The sequence below is a fragment of the Lissotriton vulgaris genome, chromosome 4_1, assembly GCF_964263255.1.
Source record: "Lissotriton vulgaris chromosome 4_1, aLisVul1.2, whole genome shotgun sequence".
Classification (NCBI taxonomy): domain Eukaryota; kingdom Metazoa; phylum Chordata; class Amphibia; order Caudata; family Salamandridae; genus Lissotriton; species Lissotriton vulgaris.
Genome location: NC_141691.1, coordinates 1,504,002,586 through 1,504,028,374, shown reverse-complemented (window position 1 = coordinate 1,504,028,374; position 25,789 = coordinate 1,504,002,586). Strand labels below are relative to the sequence as shown.

At 48.8% G+C, this 25,789-nt stretch overlaps 1 protein-coding gene across 7 annotated transcripts in view; it reads left to right on the top strand.

The window, feature by feature from the left end:
* RB1CC1 (RB1 inducible coiled-coil 1) overlaps nucleotides 1-25,789 on the top strand; it is a 544,646-nt gene that overhangs the window by 381,743 nt on the left and 137,114 nt on the right. For all 7 annotated transcript variants that reach the window (XM_086965748.1, XM_086965743.1, XM_086965750.1 and 4 more), the window contains one exon: nucleotides 23,210-23,456. In XM_086965748.1, coding sequence (XP_086821874.1) covers nucleotides 23,210-23,456 — 247 coding nt within the window. The remainder of the gene's footprint in view (nucleotides 1-23,209; nucleotides 23,457-25,789) is intronic.

The window sequence follows — 25,789 nt, the reverse complement described above, 5'->3', positions numbered from 1 at the left end:
GCTAAATAATAATGTTCAAAATTAGGCACCGCAAGTCCACCCTGTTCAGTCAGTAAATATGTTTTTGAAAGTTCCACTGTGCTACGGAACATATTCCATAATAAGTCACAAATAATTCTTTCAAGGGGAGAAAAAAGGACAGAGGAATATAAAGTGGCATATTGGTAAAGTAATAGAGAAGACGGTGGAGCACGACCAATTTCAAAAGAGCGACTCTCCCTGCAGCCAACACTGCAAGTGTCTTCCGGAAAGAAATCTGGGATGTCAGAGAAGTAATCTCCCTTGTTATGTTACCTACAAACAGGTCTTAATTTGCCTGATAAATCCTGAGGCCTACGCATCGGAACATGGTTGGCTGCCAATCCACTGCTGCTCCATTAATCATAAGGGCTGGTTCAGTGAGGGAAGAGTCTAAGGGGAATGAACAAGATCTCCCCCAGTTCATGTGCAATCCAGGCATGTGCGCAAATTTAGTACGGAGATGAGGTTTCTCATCCGGGACAGACCATGCATCCCTGATATACAATAGCAGGTCATCTGCATACAGCGATATAGCGTTTACGCTGTCACTCATTGGTATGCCCCAGGCCCACGCAATGATTGCATAGCTAGGGCCAGTGGTTCTGTCGCTTGGGAGAAAAGTAAGGGGGAGTGCGGGTAGCCCTGTCTAGCGCCCCTGCAAACCTGTATCGGCGCAGATATAAGGCTCCCTGTTATAACCTTCGAGGTCGGTTTGTCATACAGGAGTTTCACCAAGCCGAGGTATCGAGATCCAATACAATATACATATGGACCTCCATTAAAAAGGGCATTAAAGAGTATTGAATGCCTTTTCTAGATCAAGTGCCAGGCATCCCGAGCTTCTCTAGGCGTGAGGGGCATAATGTAAGAGTAAAAAAAGAGTCCGAATCATGTTCCGGATCTCTATTGGGGCAATGGGACCATCGAAGTCCGACCGTTGGGTTGGGGTCAATTTAGGGAAGGTCAACACAGATAGGAAGGAGTTAATGTCTGATGTGGATGCAGTTAGTGTCGACTGACAGAGTGAGGTGTAGTGGTGGAACATTTCAGCATGAATGTTTCGCTGTGTGTAGAGTATAGCACCTCCAGACAACTGCAGCATGGACACCGTTTGCATCGGCAACTCCTGCCAGATCAGTAAGGCAAGAAGAGATCCAGAACGACCAGCAGATGTGTGCACTCTGGCTCAATGCGCCTCAGAATTTAGACACGTTAACCGTTCCAGCAGTGCTGCATATTTGTTGCTCGCCTTCTCAAGGTCATACACATACGAAGGCTCTGTAACAATGCGGGTTGGTAACGTCAGTAGGTCCAGCTCTATCCGAGCCATCTGTTTATTTCCTCACTCTGCAGTCCAGGCCCAGACAACAACTCCTCTGCCTCACCTTCAGTGCATTTCATTCTTTTGGATCCAAAGAGGCCGTGCCCGTGTTTAGGTAAAAATATTCTATGATGGCGGTGCTTAGAGGATCACGGAAAGGTGGGTCTTCCAGCATGGCTAGTTGTAGGCACCCACAAATTGTGGGTTATGGTCGGAATGAGTGCATCCCAGATAATCAAACTGTGTAATGGAAGGCAATACATTGGGCATGCGTAATATCCAATCTATTTGAACATGCAACTTATGTGGATGGGAGTAGAAAGAATACACTCGGGCAGAGGGTTTGCGCGATCTCCAGAAATCTAACAGCCGCCAGTGATACAGCTGTTGTTGTAATGCGGATGCATTGGGGGAGCCTGCTGTACGCTGAAGAAGGGGAAAGGAGAGGTCCAAACTCATGTCTAAGACACTGTTGAATTCAACTTCTATTAGCCATGGAAGTCCACACCATTTGCAGTGTCTTTGTAAAAGTGACCGCAGGTAGGACCCCTGTCAGTGTTGGGTGCATAAATAATGCCTAACAAGAGAAAGCCCATCGAGCCTACCCTTAATAAAAATGTAACAACTCTCATGATCTATCTCAACCTTCTCCAGCTGAAAAAGAGTTCCTATCCGGACCCAGGCTAATACCTTTCGGGCGTAGGAGATCAAATTTGTTGCAGAACCCCACCCCACCGAAGCTTAGTCGCTTCGGGTAATGTTAAATGTAATTCTTGTATTGGCGCTATGTGGGTAGATCAGCAAAACCAATACAACATGAAACGTGAAGCAAGTGCCAACATGGCTTTTCGTCAATATCATAAGAGCAGACTTCTGGGGAAGGCTGCCCAAATTTAGACACAAATGATGTCAAAATGAGTGAAACCAAAAAGGTGTAGGTGGGGGTATGAAGCTCCACAAAGCGTTTAGAGTATCATCCCCTAACGTAACCAAGGTAAGGAGGACCCCAAGAGCGTCAACCGCTGATCTGCCTCCAACCTCCCCAGAGGCATGCCATCACAAAGGTATGAAGAACCCCCACCCACCCCATCGGACCTTGCTCCCCGAGATCTGAGGTTAGCAATTGGTATTGGATTCCCAGACAAGATCAGATGATTAAGGATTCGCAGTATGAACATCAGTAACATACAGGAGAGCACAGATTCAGAACAATAAGAGACATTATGCAATCTAAGGCAGCTAAGCGGTTATATGATGTCATATGACATCTGTGGGGTGATGACAGATAAAATCGTCGAGTTGGTGTCTGATGGGCACATTGTAGAGGATTCTTCATCTCCTGATGAACACATAGATGCTGCGTCCTGGTCTGAACCCATTACGGACCCACTGATCCGTGCAGCTTCATGGATAGCCTGTCGTCACTCCGATATAATCTGCTCTAGGTTCTGGATGGCTGCTGGGTCGGAGAGGTGGATTTTCCTGCTCCGGCAACACGGTCTAGGCAGGTCCTCCATAGCACCCGCTCCTTTCCCTCTCCCCTCCACTGAGGGCCAGAAAACAGCCCAGGGCCTCCAGCCAGGCCCCGGGCATCGAAGAACCTTGTTTTTTCAGATAACACACACAGCTGCACAATAAATAGCAGGAAGTACTTCATGTATAGTCCCCGAACATTTTGCTTTACCGCCAGAAAAGAGCTGCATTGGCACTCTACTCCCAAGATGTAGTCTTGGAAGAACATTATGCGTGCATTCTCCAACCTGATAACCTGCAATTTCCTGGTCTTGCACAGTATTGAATCTCTTTCACAATAGTGTAGTACTTTAAATATGAAGAGTCTGGGGCTGGCAACAGGGGCAGGCCTGCACACCCGCACAGTGTGCCTTCTCAATCGTGAAGTAGTGGGGAGGATTCTGGCAGCAGTTCCCTGAGCCATTGTTCAGTGAAAGAGACCGCATTCTGCTTCCTCGGCGAGGCCAATAAAGCAGACATTATTTTGCTGCATTCTCGATTCTAAGTCTGGAACCTGGTACCATACTCCCGCAATTGCTTCTCTAACTGTTTGGTGGTTGGAAGAAACTCCAAGAAAGAATTTCAGTAGACGTTACATGGTCGACTAGTTTCCTGTGTTGTGCATGTAGCAGTGTGATGTCCGCCACCACATATTCCAATTTTTGATTCCTTTGAAACACAAGACTTCTCTATAGCCGCCAATGCAGCATCAAATCTGTCTCTAGGAGGGGAAGGTTGTCCCGGGAGGTCAGCCAAGTTTTCCCCACAGCCAATGAGGAACACAAGGAGGTCCTGGAGTTAGCTTTACGTGTGCCACCTATCTCAGCGACCCTTGACATCACGGGGGTCAGTTGGAGTGGAGACAGTTAAAGTCAGGCGAGAGTCTGCTAGCTGGTGTAATATTTAATGTCCTAACACTGCAGCACAAGCAGCCCAAGGAGATGGTTCAGTGAATAATTGTGCACCTCTCCCTCCCTTCCTTCCCTCAGCAGTGATGCAGTTCATCAGTCACGAAGTGCTGGTGCGAGGGAAGATGGTCGTTCGTCTGAGTTCTTTGGTGCGCTTGCAGATACCCATAAGTGAATTTTGGGCAGTGCAGCATGTGCAGCTCAGGGTGCACCAACCCGTAGTGGCAAGAGAATCTCAACACCTGGGGGTGTAAAGGTGGAACATGTATTGTGGGGAGGTGCAGCAGAATGCCCAACCGGCCTACCAGCAGAAGACTCAGTTCCTCCCATCGTTGGTATCAAGAGGGCCATGAGGCGTAGACAGTGGACAAATTATCTCAGTGTGAGGTCAGAAGGCAACCTGACCAACATATACCTCTCCCCTCATTTATCCCACGCAGACAAGAATGTCTCGACCCACAAGTTGATGGCCACATGGTAAAAGTTGCTGCAGGCAGTGGTTGGCCAATATCAAATGTGTTAGCACCCCTCAGTTCGGAGGGAAGCTTAGGCAGTCCCATTGAAGGCGAGAAGACCCGCACTCCAGCTCCCAGCATCATGGAGCATACTCCGTCTTCATGCCTCCGGCGGTCAGACCCCGGGTGCCAGCAGCCTCTTCAGCAGTCACCACAGCCCTGTGCGATTGGGGCAGGAGGCGAGCGTGAAAGGCTAGTTGAGGTGCTTCGCAGCACTTGTGGAGAAATGAAGGCGAAAGGGAGATAGGTGAGTGGGTGGTGGAGCAGGTTTAAGGTGCATCCACTATCTTGGCCCTTCAAGTCACGCCAGATGTTCATGGCAGCCTTATGGACATGTTATTTGATGGCTCTCCATTGGTGATAAAGTGGATTCGGCTCAGGAGGACTTCAAGGACAGCAGGGCAGTGCGCACTTTCATCCTTTCTGTCCCTCCCCACCAATCGCACTAGCAGTTTCAACCCCTTGGTGACTTTGTTAGGGGCTTTCAATACTTCCAGCGGCCCAACTGGTGCATCACTTGCCACAAACTTACCATGGCCACAGTACTCCTCAAGTAGGGCATCAGGGATAGCAGCCCAATTTTCCACAGCCCCAGATGCCGCCCCTCCCAAACCTCTGGCTTGACCTTGGCAGCACATTGCTACCCTGTCATCTGCATGATGCAATACAATCTGTCAGGGTGTCAGAAGATAACTTTGGACAAGTGGGTTCTATAAATTGTTCAATGTGTTCATCATTCCTCAAAACACCACTGCACCTTCCAACAACTTCAGAACGGCTGGCAGAGGGCCACCTGTCTCGCTTGCAGCAGGAAGTGCAGGCTCTTTTGGCTAAAGTAGCCATAGAGAGGGTTCCAGTGGCAAACGTTCGTCGATGCTGTTGTTCCTGCTACTCCCTTGTGTCTAAAAAGGATGGGGGCCTCCATCTCATATTAGACCTTTGCCTTCCCTTTTTTTTATACATATTTTATTTGTTTATCGTACTATCTTTGCATTTCAGTAGTACAATGCAAATCTTCCGATGTGAACTCTGTAGGGTTGTTCACTGCTAGTATCATCCAAATTGTTTAGACCTTTGCCTTCTCAAAGCCTTTCTGAAAAAAAGACAAGTTCAAGATGTTCGCCCTTGCCCAGGTCTTTTCTACCCTCAACCATGGAGACTGAATGATAGTGTTGGACCTGAGGGACGCTTATTTTTGCATCTCTGTCATGCAGGCCCACAGGTTTTAGCTGCGGTTCACAGTTGACATTTTCAGTTTGCTGTGCTCCCTTTTGACCTTACCATTGCCCCTCGGGTATTCACGGGAGTGATGGTGGTGATTGCAACACAACTTTGGAGGTCAGGGGTTTCAGTCTCCCCCCTACTTCAGCAACTGGCTGTCATTGCTCACATCCAAACTATGACAAGCCTCTTAACTTTGGGTTCTCTATCAACTGCCCGAAGTCACACCTGACTTCACAGATGTCCCTTTCATTGGCGCTATACGGAACACAGTGCAGTTTTGCATCTATTCACTGGATCGTAGAGCACAGGACATTCAGACTATGATCCTGATGTTCCGACCTCTGTCCTGAATCTCTGTGGGGATGGCACTGAGGCTCTTGGGACTGATGGCCTCCTGCATCCTGCTGGTCAAGCACACCAGGTGTTATATGCAGGTTGAAATCCCAGTGTGCAAAGCACCAGAAGGATATTTCCAATCCTGTCCAGAGACTGCAAGAGATCTGCAGTGACAGCTGCTAGCTGCAGGAACACAACTGTGCCCTCTCCTTACCCCACTCAGTGCTAACCCTGGTGATTGATGAATTGCTTCTGAATTGGGTAGGGGATCAGAGAGGAGTGGAAATCAGAGGTGTCTGGTCTTTAGCAGAATCCTGACTCCATATCAGCCTGCTGGAGCCAAGGGCTATCCACTTGTTGTTAAAAGCTTTCCGGCCCACCATCAAAGTGTAGCTGGTGCAGGCACTTCCAGACAACACCACCGCTGTGTGGTACTGTACCAAGCCAGAGCATATTGGGGTCATGGACATGTGCTGGGAGGCACAGCGTCTCAGACGTGGGTAGACAACCAAGGAATTTTTCTGGTGACACTCCACTTGGCTGTTCCTTGAATGCGAGAGCGGGGAGCTAAGCTGGCGATGCCTTACAGATCTCAAATGGCAGTTAAACTCAGGGGCGACATATGGTCTTTTTTTGCGAATGGCTTGATCTGCTCGCCACCGCCAAGAACGCATAATTTCAAAAGTTTTGCGCATTAGTTTCCAAGGTGTTTCTCACTCAGTTTGATGTTCCATGTCAAGTGAAACTCTGGACACCTGTACGCCTTTTTTTCTGATACCTCTCCTGCGCAGAGTTCTGAAGGTGATCAGGATCAACTGGACCTATGTCATCCAAATGGCTCTGGAATGGGCATTGAGACTATGGGACCCTGATCTCCTGGGCATGGCCATCTTTTTTCGAATAGGCTGTCTCTTTGGGAGGATCTCCTGTCACAGCAGCAGGGTAGGGTTCTGCACTGGAAGCTAAGCAATCTACACCTCCATGCTTGTAGATTGAGCAGTGACAGATGAATTCTTTCGACCTTCTGCCCAAAGTCTAAGATGTCATCCTGGTAGCCAGGCATCCTTCAACCAAATCTGAATACACCTGTCATTAGGATGTTTGTGGCCTAGTACACTGTAAACAGATTGACCCACTCCACACCAAACTGTCCAAAGTTCAGTTTTTTGTGTTGACCTTCCCCCAGCAAGACTGTGCTTTGGGTACTGTTGAAGGATACCCGCTCTTTTTTATTTCTTCTAGTTGCAGGACCAGCCATCATTATTTAAATGATCTGTTGAGATGCATTTTCTCAAAGGGTTACAACATATGTTTCCCCTTTCTCCCTTTATTATGATGCCCAAATCGAATGTTAATTAGGCCCTTCTATTTCTCATGTGTGGACCTTTTGAGCATCTACGCAGTTGTTCTCTTCATCTCCTTACTCTCAAAACCGTATTTCTAGTTGCCTAAAATTCATTGCGGTGGTGAAGCATGCTACAAGCTTCGTCTGTCCACCTGCCTTATACTACCTTTTACTCAGATAGGCTGGTTCCTCTGACTCGATCTGCCTTCCGAAGGCAGTGACTCCCTTTCATGTTGGTTGAAACATCACCGATATGGCATTCTCTGCTCTCCCCTCTAAGGAGGGATGGAGACTTCACTGGTCGGATCTGAAAAAAGCCCTTTACCTCTATGTTGATTGTACCAGAGACCATCAGGTGTATTTTTCAGCTCTCTATCGGGTTCACTGAAGCAAAGAAAGAACAGGATATGCAGAAAAGGACAATCTCATGCAGGATTGTACTCTCCATAAGGAGCTGCTGTGCACTGCCCAAAAAGCAGCCTCCAGAGGGCTTGCAAGCTTGTTTGCCCAGAGCCAAGGCTGCTACCGCTGCCTTGGCTCATGGCGTGCCAGTTGTGGACATTTGCCTGGCAGCGATTTGGTTGCCCCTCCATGCGTTCATGAAACATTATTGTCTGGCCAACCAGGCCTGCTGAGAAGTGCACTTTGCCTGCTCTGTCTTTCAGGACTTTTTTTACTGAGGCAGTTCCCGGGCCCACCACCTGGGTGGTATTGCTTGGGTATCAGTTCCAAAGTTGAGTTGTTAAAAGTCTCATTCAGAACAAGTTATTTACCTTCAGTAATGCTCTTTCTGATAGAAACTCTATCTAGCCGCAGATTCCTCACCAACCCTTCCAATTCTTTACTTTAAAAGATCCCAATTAGGGAATCTGCACAGGAGTCTTGGCCCAGCTCATTGAATCTGTGCCTGTGGTACATAAGTGTCAAGAAAGTACTTGATGCATGTGCACATGGTGGCACCTATATAGACCTGCACATGTTAAATCCGGCGTGGAGCGATGTTGGTATGGAATCAATGGTGTTCCCGGCCGATGCGCAGGGTTAAAACCATAGTTCCCTCTAAGCTGCGCGCTCAAGTGGGCACGCACACACAATGTGTTTTTCCCCCCTGCATTGAGTGTGATGCAGCCCACACCTCCTCGAACTCTGGCTGCCATAAAATGCTTCGGTGAGGAATTTGAACTGTGACTTCTCCTTTTTTTCTGCTGAGAAGTAATGAAGGCATGTGTAGTCAAACCGATATGTTTTCTACTGCTACGCCAGGTTTTAGGGCCAGGGGACTGAGATTAAGTTTATCTATGCCACCCACTAGCCAGCAGTTCTTCCGTACATGGAGACTGGACCTGGAGGTGTCTGCTACCAAGTCAGTGTGCATAAAAGAAGTGTCTCGGAGCAGTTTGTGTTTGTTAGGTTATATCCGTGATGACGGCAGCACAGATAATGAGCTGAACAGTTTATTTCGAGAGACCATTGAGAGGATTGTGAACACCTGCTATAGAACTCGGCCCTAAAGCAGCAGGGGAGGTCGAGCGGCTCCAATGCCTTGATGGGAGATGGGCACGTTTAGTATTCATTCCTTGATGAGTCTGTCTCCTTCTTTTGCAGTTTTATATATTGTGAACCCAACCAAAGGTATTGGAGCTCTATGCATGAGCACGAGTTACAATACACCTGGTCATATTCACTTTTTTTCTAGGCACTGGGAGATTACGGTGTCCACCTAGAATCACAGGATGTTGAACCAACGCTGAGACTCAAGCCCACATCCCCTTTTCCAAAGTCAGCAGCTTTGGCGATAGCGCAACACCCCCTCCCATCTCCTCCCCTCCCTCACCTCTCCTCACAAAGCAAAAAGGCGAGTTGAGAACACTGCAGCGCAGCTGTTCATCATCTAAAGGCTGCTGTATGTGCAGGAGCAGAGCTGGCACTGCTGTGCCTGACCTGGGCCAATCTTTCTGTTGAGATTGTATCTTGATTTATTTAATTTTTATCTGCTTGAACCTGAGAAGGAAGAAAAAAATCTGAAATTTAGATGTGCCTGAATCTCTGCACTTTGTCATGCCCTGCAGGAAATTATTATCCATCCACGATCCAGGGCATGTTTACCTCTCTCCGATTTGAATTGTTTATTCCAAGCTACGAAAAACAGGCACAAGCAGCAATAGTGTCTGTGTGCCAGTCAACAAGTAGGAGTAAAAGATGGAACTGAAGAAAATAAACTATGGAGTATGATAGAAATAGTGAAAGTATGAGAAAACAAGCAAATACGAATGTAATAAGGAGGAAAAGTGTATGAGAAGAGCGAGAACCAAGGAGAGCAAATATGATAGATACAGTGAGAGGGAGTGACCATGGATGTGTTCGTGTGGCTAGTATCTCATGTTTAGACATTTTACACTCAGTCATTTTCAGGCCTTTCATGCCACATATCGTGTGACCCAGTAACAGATGAACAGCGTGTTATGTTTAGAGTGATCTACGGTCCTGTATTCTGTGGCACAGTGCCTATTAGGCAAGCAAAGGCACTGTAGTGCTTGCTCTCCCTGTAAGGTGCACCCACAGAATATCTGTATATATTCTCACATACATTTTGCCGTATTCCTGACACTAAGAAATAGCATGACTACACCGTTCTTTCTTGCTCTGTTGATTGTATTATTTAGTGTTACAGGTTTTTGAGGAACAATGGCCGATTCTCTCTTTGGTGCTTCTGATACAATTTGATTGCGTCCGGCTGTGCGGCTCTGCAGAGTGAAGCAGCAAGCCAGCCAGTACAATGATCACTAAATGCTACCTAACTGAGTGTTTCCTTATACCCCTACCTATGCCATTTGAATTGATTGCTATTCTTTAATATTAAAAGCCAGATTGAATCGTCATGCAGATGTTATTGAAGTTACTTTATGGAAATTATGAAAAATCCTCTAAAAAAACAACACAGGTATTTGAGATACATATTTTGATATTTTGAAGTCTAGATCCTGTCGCTAGTTCCAAGATGCTTAATTTTTTGTCTGGCATGTCAATTTGGATGCTCGATATTTTTGCTGTGGAACTTTTTCGCATGGGCATAGATCCTCTTGTTCCACTTATTTTTTGTGTGTGTCTAGAAGTGATGTGAAGATCTGAAAGAGACACGTTAGTGATAGATTCCTTACCTTAGAATATCCCCAGGCATCAGACTGGATCCAGAATTTTTTTGCGTAGCAATACTCCTGCGCGTCGGTAGGCGTCGTCTGCGGCTCCGCGTCCGTCGTCGTCGTGAGCGCCGGAATGACGTCGTCAGAGTACTTAGACGCCGCCCATGCGCGCTGACGTCAGTTCTTCTTTTTTCCGCGCCAGCTAACGCAGATCCGGAAGAAGCTCTACCCTCAGTCAATTTTTGACTGAACTTTTTGGTCTTTTTGATCACTCTTTTTTGTCGAGTCTTCGATTCTATCGGTGCCAGGGATGCCTGGGTTCAAGCCTTGCTCGAAGTGCGACCGACTCATGTCGGTCACGGACCCCCATCGCCGGTGCCTGAAGTGCTTAGGCCTCGACCATGATGATCGAACCTGCTCCGACTGCCGGGCCCTGACGTCGAAGGCTAGGCGGGAGCGGTCCGCAAGCGACTCGAGCTGAGGCAGTCGACCCCGCGCCGCTCCAGGTCCCGTTCCCACGGGAGGTCGAGGGACAGGTTGCGAGGTCGGAGTCATCGAAGCTCCGGGAGTGGACACCGATCGTCTGGTTCCAAGTCCTCAGGTAAGAGGCATGAGAGGTCGGAGCGACGTCATCGATCCTCCGACCCACCCCGACGCTCGCTCGATGCGGCCGGTGGCTCGGGCGACACCACCCACGCGGCTCCGCGGGAGTCGCTAGCGTCGCTGCCTGCCCCACACCTTCGGGACCCTGGGCACGGCACGGCGCGACGCCGGAGGAGGTCGAGAGGTACTTCATGGCCATGAGGGCCCTCCCTCCTCAGTCGGTTCCCGTGGCGCCTTCGGGCCCAACGGTTCCGTCTGGAGGTTCTAACGGGTCGGGCGCTTCGGCCCCGACGCCGTCGGGTGCTTCGGCACCGGCACCGCCTGCGACTTCGGTCTCGGCGCCGCAGGATGTCGCCGGATCCGGCTACGGATCCGGGACGTCGCCGGTCGACCTTACGACCTCACCGGCGCCGTCCCCACGGGTGTCGCCCCCGGCTCCCATTGTGGTTGCTGCCCCCAATGTTTCCTGCGGTCCGACTCAGGCGCCGGAAGGTCGCCGCTGGGCGCCGATTCCGTCGGCCTTTGGGGATTTTTATCTCCATGAGGAGGCCCTGTCTGCTAATCCTGGTTTACAGGACACAGGTGACGAAGAAGATTGGGAGGGGTCCGAGGATCCTCTGGCACTAGATTGCCAGTCTCAACAGGACTGGACATATGAGCTTGGGGAGGCCAGTGGTCTTGACACTTCGCCAGACACTGGATTTAGCTCACCTCCGACTGTGGCTTTGGAGGCTGGCTCTACATATAGTGTAGTGTTGACGAAGGCAGCTAAGGTCTTAAACCTTCAGCTCCCCGTCGCAGCCGTGAGGACTAACTTCCTCACAGAGGTCCTCAAACCGCAGTCAAGCTCCAGTGAGCCCCTGCTGCCATTCAATGAGGCTTTGTGTGACGTTCTTGTGGGCACTTGGTCCAAGCCCGCCACAGGTCCGCCTGTGGATGGGAACTTGGCCAGACGCTACCGCCCGGCCCCGGGCGACCCATGCTTTTTGTCCACCCACCCCACCCCGAGAGTCTGGTCATCCAGGCCTCAAACTCCCAGACCGCATTCCCGTCGGCCCGCCCGACAGGGAATCCAAGAGATACGAACAGTTATGGAAGAAGGTTTTCTCGTCTGTTAGCTTAGGGCTGCGGTCTGTGAATACCGCCTGTCTCTTGGGCCGCTACACCCACACTCTGTGGGACAAGGTTGCAGAGGTGCTGCCACAATGCCCGGAGGAGGTCCAGGCTAAACTCGGCCAAGCCCTTGCGGAAGGCCGAGATGCAGCACGCTTTTCTATCCGGTGTGGGCTGGATACCACGGACTCACTGGGCAGGGCGATGGCAACGACAGTGGCGGTTCGACGCCACGCCTGGTTGAGGTCCGCCAACTTCTCGGCCGATGTCCAGGCCACACTCCTGGACATGCCATTTGATGGCCGTCGCCTCTTCGGCGACAAGGCAGACCATGCGCTGGAACGTTTCAAGGACTCCAGGGCTACGGCCAAGTCCTTGGGCCTCACGGCCCCACGCCAGCAATCGGGTGCCTTTCGCTCCTTTCGTGGCCACGGAAGGGGCGCCCCCACACGTACTGCCAGCCACGCGCCGCAGAATGTCCAACAGCGCGGTGGCGGACGTGGAAACCGCCGTGGCGGCGGTCGGGGACCACGGCGAGGCCAGTCCACACCTCCCTCAGCAGCACCTGCCACAAAACCTTCCTAGTCCGTGTTTTCAGGCCCATGTGACGCCTGTAAGAGGCAGGGTTCGCCATCACCTCTCCCACTGGCGCACAGTCACTTCGGACAGGTGGGTGCTGCAGATTGTCCGAAGGGGCTACTCCCTCCCCTTCGAGGCATCCCCTCCATCCATGCCACCGCAATGCCACCGCGTGTCGGGGGATCACTTGCAACTTCTGCAAGAGGAAGTCACGGCCCTCTTGGCCAAGAGGGCCATCGAACGCGTTCCTGGGCCAGAAGTAGGGTGTGGATGTTACTCCCACTACTTTCTGGTGCCCAAGAAGGGCAAAGGGGGCCTACGCCCGATCTTGGACCTGCGGAACGTCAACGGCTTCCCCCGGAAGGAGAAGTTCAAGATGCTGACTTTGGCTCAGGTCCTGGCTGCCCTGGACCCGGAAGACTGGATGGTAGTGTTGGACCTGCAGGACGCTTATTTCCACATCCCCATCCTGCCGGACCACCGGCGTTACCTGCGGTTCACGGTAGGCCAAGAGCACTTTCAGTTTACCGTGCTCCCCTGCGGCCTTACCAGCGCCCCACGGGTGTTCACGAAGGTGATGGCGGTGGTCGCAGCTCATCAGCGCAGGCAGGGGGTGTCCGTCTTCCCCTACCTCGACGACTGGTTGTTGAAGGCGGGCTCGCCCCAGGTAGTCGTCACCCACCTCCAGACTACGGCCGACCTCCTGCACTTGCTGGGGTTCTCCATCAATATGCCGAAGTCACACCTGTGCCCCTCTCAAAAGCTCCTCTTCATCGGAGCGGTTCTCGACTCGGCGCAGTTTCGGGTTTACCCACCCGAACAGCGGGTTTGGGATATTCAGGCTCAGATTCCCATCTTCCAGCCGTTATCCCGAGTCTCGGTCAGGTTGACGCTGCGGCTTCTGGGGCTGATGGCCTCCTGCATCCTTTTGGTGCATCACGCCAGGTGGCGGATGCGGACTCTGCAGTGGGACCTGAAGTTTCAGTGGGCCCAGCATCAGGGCAACCTGTCCGATCATGTCTTGATCTCGGAGGGCACTGCGAAACAACTGCAGTGGTGGCTCACGGACCGCGACTGGGTCAGTGGCAGATCCCTCTGCCTGCCCCACCCGGAGCACGTAGTTGTGACGGACGCGTCCCTTCAGGGCTGGGGGGGGGCCATATGGGAGAGGCGGAGATCAGAGACCTCTGGTCTCTGGCGGAGTCCCGGCTCCATATCAACATGTTGGAGCTGCGGGCGATTCGTCTAGCACTGAAGGCATTCCTCCCCTCTGTTCGGGGGAGTGTAGTGCAAGTGTTCACCGACAACACCACCGCCATGTGGGACTGCAAAAAACAAGGCGGAGTGGGGTCGTGGACCCTATGCCAGGAGGCTCTGCGCCTATGGCAATGGCTGGAACGTCAGAGCGTGACCCTGGTGGTTCAACACCTGGCAGGCTCTCTGAATGCCAGGGCAGACGAACTCAGCCGTCGGTGCATGATGGATCACGAATGGCGTCTGAACTCGGACGTGGCGCAAGGTCTCTTTCAGCAATGGGGAGAGCCTTGGTTAGATCTATTCGCCACAGAAGAGAACGCGCAATGTCATCAGTTCTGCACGTTGGAATTTCCAAGGCGGCACTCGCTCGGTGACGCTTTTCGTTGAGAATGGAGTTGCGGTCTGTTGTACGCCTTTCCGCCTATACCACTTCTGCCCAGAGTGCTGAAGAAGATCAGGCGCGACCGGCCCCAAGTTATCCTTGTGGCTCCGGACTGGGCGCGAAGATACTGGTATCCCGAGCTACTCAGCATGTCAGTCGATCCCCCGATTCGTCTGCCTCTTCGGGAGGACCTTCTGTCGCAGCAGCAGGGGACGGTGCTGCACCCGAACCTGTCCAGTCTCCACCTACAAGCTTGGAGATTGAGCGGCGACAGTTGAGGCCATTTGACTTGCCTCCTGAAGTCTGTGATATCATTCTGGCAGCCAGGCGTCCCTCCACAAAGTCAGTATACGCCTGCAGTTGGAACAGATTTGTGGCATGGTGCACAGCAAAGGCTGTGGATCCTCTCTCTGTACCCCTTTCGGAAGTGCTGCTCTTTCTTCTTTCCCTTGCCCAGCAGGGCTCTGCTCTGGGCACTCTTAAAGGGTACCTTTCTGCTCTTTCCGCCTTCTTAAGGCTCCCTGATCAGCCTTCTTTATTCAAGTCCCCCATTGTAAATAGATTTCTGAAGGGCATCACACACATGTTCCCTCCTGTTCCCTTTGTGATGCCCCAGTGGGACTTGAATCTTGTTCTCACTTATCTGATGTGTGCTCCCTTTGAGCCGCTCCATAACTGTCCTCTCCGTCTTCTCACTTTGAAGACTGCTTTTCTGGTCGCCATCACCTCTGCCAGGAGGGTGAGTGAGCTCCAGGCTCTTTCTTCTACTCCACCTTTCCTATCTGTTCATCCTGACAAGGTGGTATTGCGTACACGGCCTTCCTTTCTGCCCAAGGTTGTCACGGCCTTCCACATCGGGCAGTCCATTACTTTGCCCACCTTCTTTCCGCCTCCGCATCCCTCGAAAGAGGAAGAGAGGCTCCACCGTCTGGATCCAAAACATGCGCTCTCCTATTACCTAGATCGCACACGCCAATTCCGGGTGGATGACCAACTCTTTGTTGGTTACGTGGGCGCGAAGAAGGGAAAGGCGGTACACAAGAGGACCATTTCGCGGTGGATCATCTTGTGTATTCAGGCATGTTACTCCATGGCGAAAAAGGAGCCCCCTGCTGGATTGCGGGCTAATTCCACTCGTGCCACGGCAACAACAACTGCCCTGGGCCGAGGAATCCCCTTACAGGACATTTGCCAGGCATCGACGTGGGCCTCGCTGCACACGTTCACAAGACACTACTGCCTGGACAGTCAAGTCCGGAGGGATGGCTTCTTTGGCCGCTCCGTCCTCCAGGACTTTCTGGTGTGATATTGGTTCGCAGACCCACCACCGGGGTTAGTATTGCTGGGGTATCTATTCTAAGGTAAGGAATCTATCACTAACGTGTCTCTTTCAGATGCACAAGTTACTACTTGTGTAACGATATATCTGTAAGAGACATTAGTTAGTGATAGATTCCTTACCGACCCACCCATCCTCCCCGTTCTGCGGACCGATATCTAGGGTTAAGGTCATCCCCTTTCAGTGCCCTAGTTTCATGGCACCAGTGTTGGTTCTATCATGGCTCTGCGTATCTAGCGCGGAAAAGCTGTGAATCAGAACTGACGTCAGCGCGCATGGGTGGCGTCTAAGTACTCCGACGACGTCATTCCGGCGCTCACGACGCCGACGACGGACGCGGAGCCGCAGACGACGCCTACCGACGCGCAGGGGTATTGCTACGCAAAAAATGTCCTGATCCAGTCTGACGCCTGGGGATATTCTAAGGTAAGAAATCTATCACTAACTAATGTCTCTTACAGATATATCGTTACACAAGTAGTAACTTGTGCTTTTTTTACATTTTGAAAAACGAAGAATACTCCAGGCTTTCATATGATTGTTTTTTGTTCCAGAAGAGTGATATGTACAGTGTCTATGATTGAATTACTGGTCACTTTTGTAAGCTATCAGTCTCAACAGTATCTAAACGTAACATGTTTAAGTCAGTATCTTTGGGAAAACTAGAGTGAATGGGAAAAGGCGGTTTCGAAAAGGGAGGTTCCCTTCCTCTATACCTACGTTTAAACAGTACTTGGTTCACCTGCACAGTTGCGCATCATATCACTCAGTTGCGCTCACAGCCAAGAAAAGTGTGCACGCAAACATTCCGCTGCCACTCAAGAGGAAGAATAAGTAGAGTGAACATTGGTTACACTGAGAATTTTCCAAAACCAGAGTGACGCCTACAGGAGTATTCAAAAGGTTAGGAATCTGCTATTAGCTAGTCTCTACCAGAAAGAATGTTACCAAGGGTAAGCCAATCGGTCATCGTATCAAGGACCATCGGATAGTCAATTAGCCTTTTGTCTGGTTCTCTGGTGCAAAACAAAGGCAAGGCTGTAGGGTGGACTGTTCAAGATGAATTGTACGCTGCATTAATATCTGCTACGTCTTTGCCAAAAGCAACCGCCGAAGGTCTTGGAGCTCATCCACCATTGCTAAGGCTGCTGCCACTGCATTGGCACATGAGTGCCTTTTTTTTCGACATATGTCAGGCCACGAAGTGGGTATCTGTGCACACGTTCACAAAGCACCAATGCCTTGACATCCAGGTCAAACAGGAAGGGCATTTCATCGGATTTCTCAAATTTCCTAAATGCGATGTTCGGTTTGTTTGCTAGAGCGGCTAACCCTGCTGGTGTGCCGGTTGGCCCCATGGGACAGCTTTCCTTCTCCCTGGAGGTTTTCCACCTAACTTCTCGCAGGCACCTTTCATGCTGATGACTCCAAGTAGTTGGCCTCTCCTGCTGCCGAGGTTCTCGACTTCAGTGCGCTCCCTGGAGGAAAGAGCACCGTTGGATGGGTCCTCTCTGATGCCGTCTTGCTCCCGTTTGGCGTCGACTCTGCCTCGTCCAGCACCTTCGACTGTTCCTTTGGAGCCTTCATCGACGCCGATCCCAAAGTCTCTGGCGCCGCCGACACCTCTCCCAAGAATAAGATCTAGGCGGGAAGCTCAAAGGCTGCTGGAGGAGGAAGAATATCAGGAGCAGCAGGAGGAGGATGAAGAGGGTGAAATTGTTGACCCTGTGCAGGAGTTGGAGGGCCTACAGGAAGATAGTGGACTGGACATGTCACCTGAATGGGAGCTCTCTTCACCAAAAGGCCTTCCAACACAGGAGGTTTCCTCTTATCACTCTGTAATAAGAAGGCAGCAGATCTGCGGGATTTGCCGTTACCTACTGCAGAGCTTAAATTCAACATTTTGACGGAAGTACTCTATACCTCAACTTCTGTTTCAGAACCACTGCTGCCTTTTAATGATGCTTCGACTGAACCCATTTTGGAGGTATGGCATAAGCCAATGACTGCCCTGCTGTGTCGAGATCGGAAGCAAGGCGGTATAAAGTGGCCTCGGGAGATCCTGCTTTCCTTTGCACACTCCTGTCTCCTGAGAGTTTAGTGGTCCAGGCATCCTGCTCAGCTAAACAGTTTGCAGGATCTTTTCCATCCACGCCTGCATATCGAGAATCCAAGAGGATGGAGCAATCGGCAAAGAAAGTGTTTTCTTTGGCTAGTATGGCTCTGAAATCTACAAATGCAACATGCCTGCTGGGTCACTATATCCACACTCTGATGGACTCGGCAAGGAAGGTACTCCCCATGCTTCCTGAAGATGTTCAGGGCCATTTTGCGGAAGTATTTTCTGATACCCAAGCTGCAGCCCATCAGGTCACTTTATCAGAACTTGACACTGCGGTCTCTGTTGCCAGAGTAATGGGTTACTCAGTTGCAACCAGGAGGCACGATTGCCTAAGGGGGTCTGTGTTTTCACCTGATGTATAGGCCACCCTATTGGACTTGCCTTTTGACGGCTCTCGCCTTTTTGGTGCCAAAGGGGACTCGGCGCTACTGCACTTTAATGATGGTAGAGCCACAACGAGGTCATTGGGCCTTCAGTCCCTGCCTAGAGGTTTTGGGTACCGCAGATTTTGCGGGTTTGGCAGGTCTTCTTCCTTTCGAGCCAAACAACAGCAGCAGTCACAGCAGCCGCAACAGGTGAACCCTCTGTATAGAGTTCATACAGAGGAAAAGGTAGAGGTAGTCTGCGAGGCACAGCTTGGCAGCAAGTCTACTCCTCCTCCTATTCCTCTCCTGCCCCATAACTGGTACAGCAGGGAAGCAGCTTTAGATCGTCCATCCTAGAGCATGTTGGTCCCGTGGGAGGACTGCTGTCCCATTTTCTACGAAGTTGGAGGTCTGTAACTTCAGATCTCTGGGTGTTGGGTCTCGTGGAAAATGGGTATGCCCTTCCCTTCCGGGAGTTTCCCCCTCCTTTCCGCCTCGACTGGGTTGGTGCTCAGAAGTGCACCTGTTGCTTTCACAACAAGGAGGTTCTATCTTTACTGCAGAAAGGTGCAATATAGGTGGTTCTGGAGCAGGAAATGGGACAGGGATGCTACTCCCAGCACTACAAGACGGTCAATTGAGACCGTTCCTAGACCTCAGTATCCTGAATTTTTACTTCAAGGAGGACAAGTTCAAGATGCTAACCCTAACTTAGGTTCTGCTGACGTTACAGACGGAAGACTGGATGGTGTTGATCGATTTGCAGGATGTGTATTTTCACAGCCATCCTGAAGTTGCATTGGAAGTATCCGCGTTTTACAGTGGGGTCTCAAAACTACCAGTTTGCAGTCCTTCTGTTTGGTCTTACTTCAGCACCTCGGGTCTTCACAAAGGGGATGGCATTGTCTGCAGCACATCTCAGAAGTTTGGGGGTTCCTGTTTTCCCCTATCTGGACGACTGGCAGAGATGGTGCTGCATCATTTGCAGGAGACAATACGTCTGTTGTTCTGCTTGGGTTTTTCGATAAACATACCCGAATCTCACCTGGTGTCCTTTCAGTGCATCCTGTTCATAGGGGCAGTACTGGACACTGTACTCCGCAAAGGTTTCAGGACATCCAGGCTATGATTCCGCTTTTTCACAATGGAGCTGCTGTTCCAGTTCTGAAGGTCTTACGCCTGCTCGGTCTGTTTGCTTCCTGCATACTGTTGGTCAACCATGCATGCTGGCACATGAGGGTGAAGGCAGTGGTTTCAACACAACGGAGATCTCAAGGAGGTGGTCAGAATCTCTAGAGACAGTGCAGTGGAGCTGTTAAGGTGAATCTGGATCACCTAGTGATGTAGCTCCACCAACCATCCTCAAGCTTGTCTCAAACACAGTAGCCCCTGTGATGCAGAATGTGATTAATACATCCTTGTCCTCAGGGGTAGTTCCAACCATGTGGAAACAAGCAAGAGTAAGAGCGTTATTAAAAAAGCCCAACCTCAATCCTGACGATTGTTCCAACTACCGTCCTATTTCCCTGTTGCCCACTGTTAGCAAGATTGCGGAAAAACATGTTAACTCTCTTCTATCCACCTTCATTGAGGCTAATAATCTGCTACATTACACCCAGACTGGGTTTAGATGTAAACAGGGTACTGAAACGTCCCTGGTGGCTGTAATTGAGGAAACCAGGAAGATTCTGGACGAAGGGAAATGTGCGGCCATACTATTATTAGACCTCAGTGCGGCCTTTGATACCGTTAATCACGCGATTCTCATTCAGAGATTGAGTGATATAGGTGTCACTGGGACCGCACTGAACTGGCTTAGCTCCTTCCTGTCCAATCGGACCTTTTCAGTGTTTGAGGATGACATAGTTTCAGCCCCAATACAGCTCCAATGTGGTGTTCCCCAGGGGTCATCCCTCAGCCCTACTCTATTTCATATTTACATGAGACCTTTGGCTGAGGTGGTGCAACCCTGGGGAGTACAGTTGGTAACTTATGCTGATGATACTCAGCTTATCATCTCCCTGTCGGGGCAGGAGACGACTTATAACAACCTATCCTCCTGTCTTAGTAAAGTTCAGGATTGGATGAATGACTCTTTTTTGAAGCTTAATGGAGCTAAAACAGAGGTCATGATGTTAGGACATAAACCACCTACCTCTGTGGATATGTGGTGGCCGGACTCTTTGGGGCAGCCTCCAACCCCTAAGGAGCAAATTAAGAGCTTGGGAGTGTGGCTCGACCCAGCCCTTAATTTTCAGGTCCAAGCCCGGAAGGTAGCGGGGACTGGTTACGCCCTCATGAGAGCACTCAGAAAATTTTTAGGACTACTTCCCTTTGAGGCTAGAAGGATCCTAGTCCAATCCCTTATACTATCACGATTAGACTATGCCAACGCAGTCTATCTAGGGGCCCCTAAAGGGACAATCAAGATTCTTCAGACCATCCAAAACTGTGCTGCCCGATTGCTACTAAACATCCCACGCAGAACCTCTGTCAAACCAGCATTGAGGCAACTGCATTGGTTGCCTGTGCAACAACGAATTCAATTTAAAGCAATGACTATTGCTCACAAAGCCCTGCATAACTCGGGACCAGACATTCTTGCACCCTTGTTTACGCCTTATCAAACATGCAGAACCCTGAGATCCAGCAATAAGAATCTACTGGCAATCCCCAGGATCAGGAGATCGCGCACCGGGGGCAGACGTTTCGCTCTACAGGTTGCAAAGCTCTGGAACAATCTTCCAGATGCTATCCGCTTGGAGGAGAACCATCTCAGGTTTAGAAAAATGCTGAAAACCTTCCTATTCTGCTAAAGTTAATGGAGATGACTTGACCACATAAGCGCTGGGATGCCTTAGGGTAACCATGCGCTATAGAAATGTGTAATCATTCATTCAAGTGGTTCGGACAACGTGTCTCAAAGGGAACCGTTACAACCTCCTTCTCCGGGGCCACAGTGTCGGCAGCTCGATGCCGGCCTCCACATCACAGCCTCACAGCTTCTCAAAACCGATGCATCGTGTCAGCTGTGTGCCCATCCTCGATGCCCGGACTAAGCATAGCAAGTCCAGTCAACGGGATCCTCATTGACGACCCACAGGACCTTGCAGTGCAGCCTCACCGCTTCTCGAACCGACTAATTGCTGTGACTTTGCAACACTTCTTGCCTTGGATCCACGCAATGTTCCACAACTAGGAATTAAGGAACATTCTTCAGGTGGCTCTACCAGGTCCCTGTAGCCGGCCCGTGCTCCATTGTGGTCGGCCTGAACTTGTGACTTTACCCCGGTCTGGTGCGATCAGATATAATTTGTTGGCGCCTTGTGCTCGTTTTACTGCTATTTTAACTTAAATCTTTAAAACTCAATATGTGTGGGTTCCCTGATTAGATTTTTGTTATTTTGGTCTTGTTTTAATTATTATATTATACACTAGTTTTCTAAACTGGGTGTGGGATCTTTTTGTCTGGTGTTTTCACAGTTTTAATGTTTGAAGTGTTGGTCAAATACTTTACACATAGGATTCAAGCTAAGCCTGACTGCTCTGTGCCAATATGCCAGAGGGTGAGCTCGGGTTGATTTGGGGGTTCCTTGTGCCTTACCCAGAACTAGGATTGTGGTTGCTGCTTGACCAGGGCTCACACCCCAGGTAACCATCAACCCAATTTCTAACAATAGTCATTTGATTTCAGAGAACCTTGTGCATTTTATCCGTCACAAATTTTGAACTGTAAAGTACATCAACCAATGATAGGTTGCAACATACAACCTTTTTTAAATGCTGGACAGAGGATTGCAGTATAATTATTATATACATGCACACAACATGAAAAGGAAGGTGCAAACTATAGTCTGTTATTTTCAGCTTCCTTTGCTAATTAGAGCTAATGCTGATGATTTTCTGATAAAAGAATGATACTGAAGGGATAATGCTAAAACAGTTTTGTTTTATATTTCATACTAACTAAGGTTAATGGTTCAGGAGAGGTAGTCTGCAATTACTGTTCATCTTAATAAACAAAATGACTATCGTAATGAACATAACAAAGAAAGATATTTATATATCACAATTCGATCAATAGTAAAGCTCCTAAGTTGGAGTCCTCGAAGAGCGGGGGCTATGCTTTTTCGAATGTGTACTTTTTGCAATATTTCTATAAAAAGTATTCAAAATGTGCTGCTTATCTCTTCTTTATACAATTATTATAGTTGGAGCTGCTGGCTGTTAAATGGTCCCTTGACCTACTAAGAAATTGGCTCACATAGGCTGAGAACCAAAAGAAGAACAAAATGATCTATAACAGCATTCATTTTAGTGCCTTTGCTACAATGGTTACTGTTCCTGAATGTTCGGTCTCCTGCATTAAGCATTGTTATAAGCATCCTTATTGGATGATGAATTTAGGTTCAGTCAACTATATCAAATGCAGCTTTAGTGCCTATTTTTATGGCATGCACCCATCGTATGTATGTGTAGGCCAGTTATGTCTGACACCTTCTTCAGCTAATGCTGGCTGCATGCTTCCTTAAGTATTCATTCCGATCATGGCCTAGATATGCTTCAGAACATTGATGCCTGGGGTCCGACTGTCCTCTAGTGTCTTCATATATTTTGGGAATAGATGGAAGCAGAGATGCTTGTTGAAAATAAACTTACTCTAATGGTGACTTCAGTGTTATGAGTTCTAGTTTCTCTTCTGTTGCGAGCAATTACAACACACAACCTTAATTGGTTGATATATTTCCATTTGACTTGCTGCCGTCAACAGAGAATGCACATCTTTATTGTGGATGAGAGCATAGGAACGTATAGCATACTATCACCCATAAGTGATACCAGCTCCCCAGGTTTACCGAAAGCACTATTTGAAGACGCCACAAACTTTTCAATTACAAAATAGTGAGACACTCAGTTTTATGTCATGCGATTAATGTTATGACTAGTGAGACCTGAGTAAACAGTAAGGTAACTTTAATTGTTTTCTCTTCAGTTCTGTATAAGCATAAAACGTGTAGAAGTAAAAATTAATTAGTTTGCCGAGACAATTAAAATATAACTCTCTTGTTAGTTGTACTTTGTTGAACTGTTTCTGGACATATTTAAATTATTTTGCATTCCCTTTAGATTTGATTGAAACACTTTCTGAAGACCGGGCTTGTTTACTAGAGGAGAAAAAAAAGTTGGAAGAAGAAATCAGTAATATGCGGACCAGTACTTTTCTCCCAACGGCATGTCCGGCTGCAGTTTCTGAATCTAGTGGAGCCTGTGCCCCTGACTTTGCAATGGAGATGGAAAGAATGATCTATGAAGCTGCTGGACCAGAAGAAGAGAGGATCGATTCAGCTTTGGAAACCAGCATGATGACTGTTCAGTATGTATTTTGGCACATACCATACTGCCTATGCTATTATGTCTGCTACTTTATGCCACATTATGGCATATTTTATAAACCTTGATAGAAGTGTTGCCTTTGATGAATAATATGAACACTTCATTATATTTCATGAATGTGTTTGTTTGGAATAGTTTGTGTGGTTGCGTACCTGCAGCTTTCCCATAATTCGGAACCAAATTACATTGAACTAGACGAAAGGGGTTGACATTTAAGTAGCAGGAGGTAAAAAGTTGTGCTTGTTAGTCACTTACAACGTGACCAGATTGAAGTACCACATAATGTAGTACGTTTGTTCTCAGTTACCCTGATGTTATACAGTATGTGTACAAAGACATTTAGTTTAATAGATGCACCTTTGTTTCTGATTGTTTGTAATTTAACAACATACCAGGCACTCTCGCTTTCCTGCTTGTTTTATATTACAATGTAGATGCTGAGGCAGAGAGCCAAAAAGGTAGCCGCTACTCCAGGCTGAGGTGGCAGTTGTCCATGTCATTAGTCTGTGGAGCACTATGCACCCTTAAAGCAGGGACACAGTCACTGCCCCAAATCAGAGAGGAGAGTGGATGACTGAGTAGATATATTATATATATATATATATATATATATATATATATATATATATATATATATATATATATATATATATATATCCTACTGGCGGTCGGCAGTAGGTAGTTATAGTTAGGACCTAGTTTCCATAGCAAATGCCCCACATTCTATGTGGGATAATAAATTTGGCGCCGGTTGTTGAATCTTCGCGAATTTCTCAAAGAAGATGGCCCGCTCCGCTCCTTCCCTGAAAGTCTCGGGAAGATTAGTCAAGCGGGGGTCAAGAAAAAAGGGGGTCCCAAAACGTGTTTTCCCCATGTTAATTTCCATAGGACGATTAGACACGGCTACAGCCCAAACCGCTGAACGGAATTACACCAAATTTTCAACAGAAAATACTCCCTCACAAAATTTGGAAGCGACCCTAAGTACTGTACTTAATGATCTGCGCAATGAAAACTACTGCGATGACATGGGAAGCCCTACTATCACAGATCTTAGTCAATCGACAAGTAGCATCAATGTAACCAAACGCAGCACGCCCTTCAAAGTAAAATCCAAGTTTAACCCTATACTTTTGAGAGATGACATTGACATTTTCAATGAACACGTTACTGATGAAATTAAAAAAATAAATTACAGGACTTGTGCCACAAAAAAGAAAATCTCACACAGAAATAGACAATACCACATTCATTGCCAAAGTCAAATCTGGCAGTCTCGCTTTATGTGCAAGGAGATTATCCTTTCTCTTTACAATCGTCTTATTGAATTGTTACAAAACATATTGTGTACGTTAAGTCAAAAGCTTTCCTATAACCTCTTTTATAAGCATCGCAAGAAAGTGTCTCTTTTTGCATGGTTAGCCCCCACTTTTTGTCTAGTTCTGATGTGGTTTCGACTGTAGAGCACCTGATCCCAGCCACCCAGGTTCTCTGTGCCAGTTCTTCTGCCCTACCTAAAAACCAACCCCTAATTGGTACTTCTACCATTTGTAAGCCCCTTGTAAATGTACCCTGGGTACCAAGGGCATGTGGGCTGAAGAAGGTCCCCTGAGACAATGTCACTGCCCTTGCAGTTTGCATGCTCTTTCGAGGGAGAAAATGACAGTTGCAATGGCTGCCTGCCTGGGTGCCATGCCAACCAGCACTGCCTGAAGGCATCTGTAAGTCACCCCTCTAGCAGGCCTCCCATCACTAAGGCTGGGTGCACTATACCACAGATGGGGGCATATCTGTATGAGCAGATATACCCCTACAATATTGTGGCCAATTCCTTAATATTGTAAGTGCCAGGGAAGCCATAGACAGCACTTGTTCTGGGGCCTTGACAACTTGAGTTCCACAGCACCACAGTGGCTTCATTGAACCCAGGAGTCTTTGGTAACAAACCACTCCTTTCAACAAATCCGCCACTGATGCCAGTGTGGGATTTATTGTACCACATACCCAGAGGGCACCTTAGATGTTCTGATAGTCTATACAACCTTAGTGTCATCTCTGACCGGCTGCAGTAAGCCAGCCACCACCAGACATGTTTCTGGACCCCTCGGTAGAGAGCCCCTGCTCTCTGGGACCAGAAACTATGCACATCCTGGGCAAAGGTGTCACACCTCCCCCCCCAGGATGGGCCAGTGCTCGAAGAGGTAAGCTTTAAAGGCCTGCTGCCTTTGTAATTCGACCCCCAGCCTCTGCTGCTAGCAGCAGATGGTAGCCCCTAGTTTACTCCCACTCTGGATGGGAAAACCGGTTGGAAAA